General features: G+C 45.6%; 2 protein-coding genes across 2 annotated transcripts in view; both read right to left on the bottom strand.

Moving 5' to 3' along the window:
- Positions 1–474: 474 nt before the first annotated feature.
- Positions 475–1,200, bottom strand: LOC148184520 (uncharacterized). The gene has a single exon (XM_088054645.1). It carries the CDS (start codon positions 1,198–1,200, stop codon positions 475–477), a length of 726 nt encoding a protein of 241 aa, XP_087910771.1.
- A 947-nt stretch (positions 1,201–2,147) lies between these two features.
- Positions 2,148–7,996, bottom strand: part of LOC148184519 (uncharacterized) — a 15,364-nt gene continuing 9,515 nt past the window's right edge. Inside the window, exon 4 of the mRNA XM_088054644.1 lies at positions 2,148–3,107. Coding sequence (XP_087910770.1) covers positions 2,148–3,107 — 960 coding nt within the window. The remainder of the gene's footprint in view (positions 3,108–7,996) is intronic.

Here is a 7,996-nt window from a genome sequence, read left to right as displayed (position 1 = left end):
AGAAGAGAAGATATTCTGGGTGATATTTGGGGTAAACGGTAAAAAATGGGTGATGTGGAAGGCCAAGAGGCTTTCCACTATACATTGATGTTGTTGGCACCAGGGCAGAAAGAATTTTTCTCCTTTTATTTTCGCTGATCATGGCATGGAAATGCAATATAATGAGAAATGGCACAGCAATAGGAAGCACTCAGTATAAGCTCTTATATAGATAAGTGCAACATAGAACGGGATGAGAAAAGCAGCAGGCTAACTTCTAGCCTGTTACCCTCGTAACCTTCAGCATCATTGCAAGGGTCTCTTTAGATTTTCCAGTGCATTTTGTAACAGACATTAGATGCATGAGTCCAAAATCTAATGGTTGGAATTGACTTTATTTTTGGAATTTTTAGTAGGACCAACTTTCGTGTGAAGTACTGTAATTTGTGAGACACATAGCAGGACATACAGTAGTACCCTTCTTGGTAGGGTGTGCTACCTGCCCCGGTGCCCCTCAGGGGTGTGGGATCTCCGCCGGGATTGACGAGATCGGCTCCCTGTTGCCCGTGATTCCCATTGTGCCCGCTGACGATGCTCACTCCTCCCCATGTGCACTGGGACATCCCGTTCGTGCCTTGCAGCTTGGTCCCAACCGTGAGAAGTTTCAGAAGCCGTGCCGTGAGCCCTGCTGTGCTGCCATCTCCTGCTGCTGGAGGGGTCATAACTCCCAGTCTGCTGACCCCTGCTGTGGCCGTCGTGGTTCCGCCTCCAGGACCTGCTGCGGTCCCTTCCCCAGTCTCTGGCACGGATGCTGCTGTGCTCTTCGCTGGAAGATCTGCGGTGACGGTGGCCTGTGGAATGATGCCACCTCCTTTCTGCAGAGTGATGATGAACTCTCCTTCCTTGATTATATCTTGCAGAGCTTGTGTAGTGCCCTATCGAGTATACCTCATAGTTATTGTCTCCCACTTTGCGGAGGAGGTATCGGAAAGGCTCCCGGCAGATGGGGCACACAGCTCTGTTGCGGGACCATTCCAGTATGCAAGGAAAGCAGAAAGCATGGCTGCACCAGCTCACTGACACTTGGTTGTTAATGATGTCCAAGCAGATTGGGCACATTTGGTTCTCTGAGTTATGTGGAGACTCAGCCTGGAGCACCTGGTCATTGCTGGCAGTAGAGGAAGAGGTGCCACCTTCTGCCAAGCCCTTCTGCAACGCCATCTGGCACTGCAAACCAAAGAGACACGAGGCTCCTGGCCTGGCCTGGAGACACAATCCAGAGATGCAGTCTGCAGACAGCAGCCAAAGAGCTGTCCATTCTACCTCAAGGCTGTGCTTGAGCTGCCACAAGGGCCAGGGACTATGCTGGGGCAGACAAGTGACACCAGAGGTGTCTCTGCATGTGACAACTCTCAGGGCAGGGCAGTGACTGACCTCTCTGATTTGTGCAGGCAGGAATTGTGAAGGTGTAGAACAGTTTCTGGCCTCTCAGCAACAGCAGCTGAAGCCTGAGAATGTGGCAGGTGGGGACCAGCTCCCCAGGTCCTGCTGCTATTGCTGCACAGGAAATCCTCTCTATACCCTCAGAAAGCAGCCAACAAGATGGGGGTCCATCCTTCCCCCACCTGCCGATGCCTGTCCTCGTTGGAGGAGGGCAGGCATTCTGATCCTTCAGGGCTGCCCCACACTGCAAAAGGGACTGGTGTCACACATGTCACAATGAGTTTCTGATGACACCACAGGGCTTTCAGGAACTACCAGACAGAACACACAAGCTCTGGCCTCAGGGAACAAAAGCTTCCCAGGTAGCTTGTCTCATTAGGCTGCCTTGCTATCAAGCAGTATTCCATTTCTGTATTTTTTATATAAAGTCACAGGTTTCACCATTCATACCCAGCACTACCTTCTGGTTTAGGAATAAACTAGTTCAAGGTGTTTTTTCTAGCTTCTACCTTCTAGCTTGTTATTCTGCTAACCTGGTCATCCTTACAGAGGTCTCTAGATTTTTTGATGTGTTTTCTGATGGAGAAGAGATTCTATGCTCCAAGCTTGATGGTTGAATTGACTTTATTTTTGGAATTGTTAGTAGGACCAGTTTTGGCATAAAGTGCTACAGTTTGTGACACAAGTAATAGGACATACAGTAGTAGTCTTCTTGGTAGGGTGTGCTAGCTTTCCCTGTGCCCCTCAGGGCTGTGGGATGTCTGCTGGGATTGATGCGATCGACTCCTTGTTGCTTGGGGTTCCCTGGAGGAATCCCATTGTGCCTGCTGATGGTCCTCACTCCTTCCCAAGGAGTCGGGGACATCCTGTTCATGCCTTGCAGGTTGTCCCTCATTGTGATCCCTCCTCCTCTGCTCTTCTCTCTGTGTTTGTCGTGAAGCACTATGGGACCTGCTCCGAGATTGTCTGTTTGTTGCCCGTGATTCCCTGGATGAATCCCATTGTGCCCGCTGACGATGCTCACTCCTCCCCATGCGCACTGGGACATCCCGTTCGTGCCTTGCAGCTTGGTCCCAACCGTGAGAAGTTTCAGAAGCCGTGCCGTGAGCCCTGCTGTGCTGCCATCTCCTGCTGCTGGAGGGGTCATAACTCCCAGTCTGCTGACCCCTGCTGTGGCCGTCGTGGTTCCGCCTCCGGGACCTGCTGCGGTCCCTTCCCCAGTCTCTGGCACGGATGCTGCTGCGCTCTTGGCCAGGAGATGTGTGGTGACGGTGGCCTGTGGAATGATGCCACCTCCTTTCTGCAGAGTGGTGACGACCTCTCCTTCCTCGATTACGTCTGGTAGAGCTGGTGTAGTACACCTCATAGTTATTCTCTCCCACCTTGCGGAAGAGGTATTGGAAGGGCTCCTGGCAGATGGGGCACACAGGTCTGATACAAGCCCATTCCAGTATGCAAGGAAAGCAGAAAGTGTGTCTACACCAGCTCACGGAGGTTTCCTCCTCAATGGTGTCCAGGCAGATTGGGCACTCAAAAGGTCTTTGAGGGAGAGCCAGGGGCACCTGGTTGTTTCTGGCAGTACAGGAAGAGATGTCAGCTTCTGAGAAAGCCCCCTCCAATGCACTGCAAACCAAAGAGACACGAGGCTCCTGGCCTGGCCTGGAGGCACTGTCCAGAGATGCAGTCTGCAGACAGCAGCCAAGCTGTCCACATCAAGCACCAAAGAGCTGCCCATTCTACCTCAAGGCTGTGCTTGAGCTGCCACAAGGGCCAGGGACTATGCTGGGGCAGACAAGTGACACCAGAGGTGTCTCTGCATGTGACAACTCCCAGGGCAGGGCAGTGACTGACCTCTCTGACATGTGCAGGCAGGAACTGTGAAGGTGTAAAAGCAGTTCCTGGCTTCTCAGCAACAGCAGCTGAAGCCTGGGAGTGCATCAGGTTGGGACCTGCTCCCCAGGTCCTGCTGCTGTTGCCACATACCAAATCCTCCCGCAAGTATAGATTTCCCCAGTGGAGGAGGCCAGGCATTCTGGTGCTTCAGGGCTGCCCCACAGTGCAAAAGGTACTGATGTCACACATGTCACAATGAGTTGCTGGTGACATCACAGGGCTTTCAGGAACTACCAGACAGAACACACAAGTTCTGATCTCAGGGAACGTAAAATTTCCGGATTCACTAGGCTGCCTTGCTATCAAGCAGTATTCCATTTCTGTATTTTTTATATAAAATCACAGGCTTCATCATTAATACCCAGTACTATGTTTTGTCAGAAATAAACCATCCTGAGGCATTTCTTACTCTGCTGACTTTGCAGGTCTGATTCAACTCCTCCTGATCAGCGCTGGTAAGGCAACACCTGGAGTACTGTGCCCATTGCAGGACTCACCCTCATGAGAGAGAGGTGGGTGTATGGGAGAGCACCAGTGAAAGTTCTACAGGATAATGAAGGAACTAGAGCATCTCCCCTGTTAGGAAGCGCTGAAAGCACTGCCTACAGACTCTTCAACCTGAAGAAGACTCTGAAAGAGGTAATTTTTTAAGGTATTTCCATACATGACAGGATGGTGCAGAGAAGACTGAGCCAGGCTTTTTTAAGGGATGCCCAGTAACAACAGGCACAAAACAAAACACTGCAAAGCAAAAGCCTTCCCTTTGAACATCAGAAAACTTTTTTGCTCCCACAGTGACTGAGCAGTGACAGATCTAGCCCAGGGTGCTGATGAGATCTCCTTCTTTAGAGAAACTCAGAAGCTGTGTGACTGTGATCCCTGGCCACCAACTTTCAGTGGCTCTGCTTGAGCAGGGGAAGTTGGACCAGCTGACCTCTGGCAGTCCTTTTTCACCTTATACTGAGGTGATTCTCTGACTCAAAGCACGTTTGTGCAAGCTAAGAAAGCATGTTTGGGCTGTCTGATGTGAGAAGATTTCAATGCTCTTCATGCTCGTGAAGAGTCATGTTTGCCTTGTAAAAGTCAATCATCCATGAATCTGCTACTTTTCCCCTCTGTGGGCTTTATCAGTGACTGCACAGAAAACTAACAGATTTCTAACAAGAAACCATGCGTGCTGTAAAGAGTTAAATATCCCCCTAATGTTACCGGTAGGTTTTCATAGCATGCATTGCATGTGACCATAGTTTTCCCAGGTGCTCATCACGTCAACTAATTCAACTTGCTGCATGTCAGTGCTATGAGTGAGAAAGCGGGCAGCTTGATCCTGGTGTGAATTCCTTGATGGCAGCATCCTAACCCTTCTGCTCTGTAAAAGTCCTAGTCATGGAGTGACACAGAGAGTATAGAGTCAAGGACAACTATAGTTCAGTACAAAAATTGATTACAGTTTGTATTCAATCAAAGTTTGGATCACCTCTATCTTTTGACAAAGCTCCTTTTCATACCAGTCTTACTGGAAAGTAAAAGTTTTCAAGACTCCCAGTAATACTGTTGAAACCTTACCTCCACAGACTTCCAAACTGAACCCTGTATGGCCAGCAAAAAGTTCTGTTTAGGCCTTTGTGGTCCCTCAAACAAGTGGAATTATCAGCACAGATTAATATCTGCAATTAAGCCTGCCTGCTCATCATTGCTTAGCACATCTCACGCAGGATGGCTTTCACTGTTTGTGGACCAACCCTCACCACTCCAAAATGATCAAGGAGAGATGTGACTGGTATCCTGGGGACAGGATCAGGACTGCTATAGAGCATGAATGCTGAAGTCCTAGTAGACAAAATAAACTCAGTACCAAGTGGTTTATACCAATTGAAACCAATTGCTCTTACCAGGGATATTACCTCAATGGGAAAGAATTGATGAAAAGGATTTCCAACTTGTATGATGACTGTTCTAGTTACTGCCTGTACCAATACCTATTAGTGGTATCCAAACTCAATTGTGGATACAACTTCCTGCAGCAGCAATTATAAGAGAAGGCAATGTACCTTGCCAACTAAAATTCATAAAGTAATCTGGGATAATGCAAATAATTTCAAAGATAATTTCCATTTTGGTGTCATCTAGTTAATTTCACCTATGACCCTACCAGTTAGTAAAGATTTTATTCTAATAATACATGCTGCTTCAGCTTACATCACATACCAAATCATTGCACAAGGATTAAATAATTGTGGAATTATTCCCTATCTGATATAGTACAGAGTATGGGTCCAGCAAAATGGGAACAAATAGCAAACTGTTCATGTTGATGCATGTGTTGCATGGGAACAACAAGGATTTATTGGTGGAAATAACATTAAGGCACAAGACATTTGTCTTGACACTGAACAAAATGTTTGTTAGTTTGAAATCCATCCTGATGAAAACCTTGGAACTGTGCTTATATATGTTGGAAAGAGATGTGTTTGTGTGAGAATTATTCCTGATTCCATATTGAGAAATAACATCTCTACAGAAATAAGCAAACATCTGCTTTCATAATTTTCCCTAAATTAGATGATTCTGTCACAACCCACGAATTGCTGCAATCTAGCTACACATCCTGTCAAGATTTATTGCCTACCCCCATTGGAATGAACCTTGCACTGGTGAAAAAACTACTGCAGCATGACAACATGTGTTGACTGCTGGAACTTGTCTGAAGCAAAAGACAATGGACACAGAACTTAATCACTGTTCATTCTGCTATAGAAGAGGTACACCACATCTTGGAAAGAATGAAGAAAGACTAGAAGACATCACTAGTGGGACATTTTGTTCATCTGGCCACCACCAACAGCTGAACAAATGTTGCACACCATCAATAATTTTGTTGTTTTCTGTCATGTTAAGCTTATTGTTAAATATTATTTTATATATCAGAGTTTGCATACTAGGACTATTGCGTGCATCTCCTCACATAATATTGTTCTATCACATTCCACAAGGTCTTCAAAAAATTAGATCTGGTAACCTGACATTTTTCTTCCATTTATAATTGGAGCATAATATATATCTGTTTACAACCACAGAGGCAAGAGGGTGACCATTCACTGAAGCAAGAGAAAGATTGACTTTAGTCATGGACTGTGCTGGTGCTGGGGGGAAACTCACTGCAGAGTGACAGATAAATCCCTACCAGCCTTCCTTACCTTCTCAGGTGCCCTAAAACAATCGGTATAAGGCTCTGACACTTGAGGGGCAGGCAAATGACACAGTAGATGAAGATCCTTACGGGGGGCTAGTCAGTTAACCCCATGCATTACAACTGATTCAAGTTCAATTTTTGCCAAAGTCAAGTTTTTAGTAGCAAAAACTTTTTTCCCTTCCTTTGAAACTCCATAAACATTTGGTTGAGCAGCATTGTTCTGCAATTTTAAAAGCTTTTCAAAAAGTTTATGGAATTTCATGCCCCAAATCCAGATTGTGTCTAATTATTATCCTCTATCACACAACCTGTTCAAATTCTATGCTTCCAGTGATCACCTCCAGAAGAAAGAAAATTCAGTATTTTTCCCCCAGGGAAGCTGTTACAGATGTGCATTACATAGCTTCCTTTTTTCCTTTTTTAAAATTAATGCAATATTTTAAATATCCTGAATATAAATTTCTCTCTTTTCTCACTTACTACTAGTTCTGAAGGAAAAACAGGAGATGGTCTTATTTCCTTAGCAACAGAATCAGGTGTGATTTATGCCACTGTGTGTTCCTGCACCTGTCTCCAAGCAACAAAACAAACTGCAATGCCAACTCTTGTAGGCACAATGTATGGAGAGGGCTGAGGGAAAACTTTGGAGCCCAAATACCTGTCCCTGGCGTCAAACAGGAGGTGAGACTGAACAGATGTGTCGTTTTCCTGGAAAAAGAAATAAATTGAATATTCTAAACATATCAGTTCAGCCTGACAAATGCTCAGTATGCAAAGAGTAGTCTATTTTAAATCAGTCAGTGTTTAGGAGACAGCTGTAGATGTGTCTTAACATTTTACCAAGGTTTTGCCTTAGCTTATGAAAGTGGTACCACTGTGCTCTCTCTGAGCTCAGAGGAGACTTCTCAGAGTCTCTGCACAGCAAGAGCTCTTGTGAAAAACAGAGTAATTGCAAGGAAAAAAAATCAGTAATAATTCACTGTTAAAGTAGTTGCCAAAATTTGCCAAACTTAATTTGCCATTTCAAAGCTGTTTCCTCTTTGAAGTCAAGAGGCTTGCATCTACAGTTGTATCATGTTGGCAAACACTTTGTCTCTAAATAACAACTTTAAAGCTAGTGAGGCTTGCCAAATGCAATCATGACAGATAACAATATTTTCCTGAAAAAAATTACAGTTTTTGTTAAGGTGAAATTTGCTTTGGAATCTGAGATTTTATGAGCAAAAGCTGCAGTTCGTGCATCAGTCTCAGCAAGCCAATATCTTTTAGGTGTTTGTCAGGTGCAGAGCTAAGACCTGGGTGGGTGGGTGAAAGCAAGAAAGCAAGCAACCCTCCCTTGCTTAAACATTTCATCTCCACTACTATCTTACTCATACTGGAAACCCATAAAACCTCTGAAATACTGGGATTTCACTGGTGCTGAAGGCAGTGCACCCATGTTTCACCCCCTGAGCACATGCTGTCCATGCCAGCCCGGATGCAGAGGAA

The sequence above is a fragment of the Pseudopodoces humilis genome, chromosome 4 (genome assembly GCF_049639895.1).
Source record: "Pseudopodoces humilis isolate 2021_Gansu_Grassland_sample_001 chromosome 4, ASM4963989v1, whole genome shotgun sequence".
NCBI lineage: Eukaryota > Metazoa > Chordata > Aves > Passeriformes > Paridae > Pseudopodoces > Pseudopodoces humilis.
Note: the sequence above shows the minus strand (reverse complement) of the source record. Positions and strands in the feature narration are given on the sequence as shown.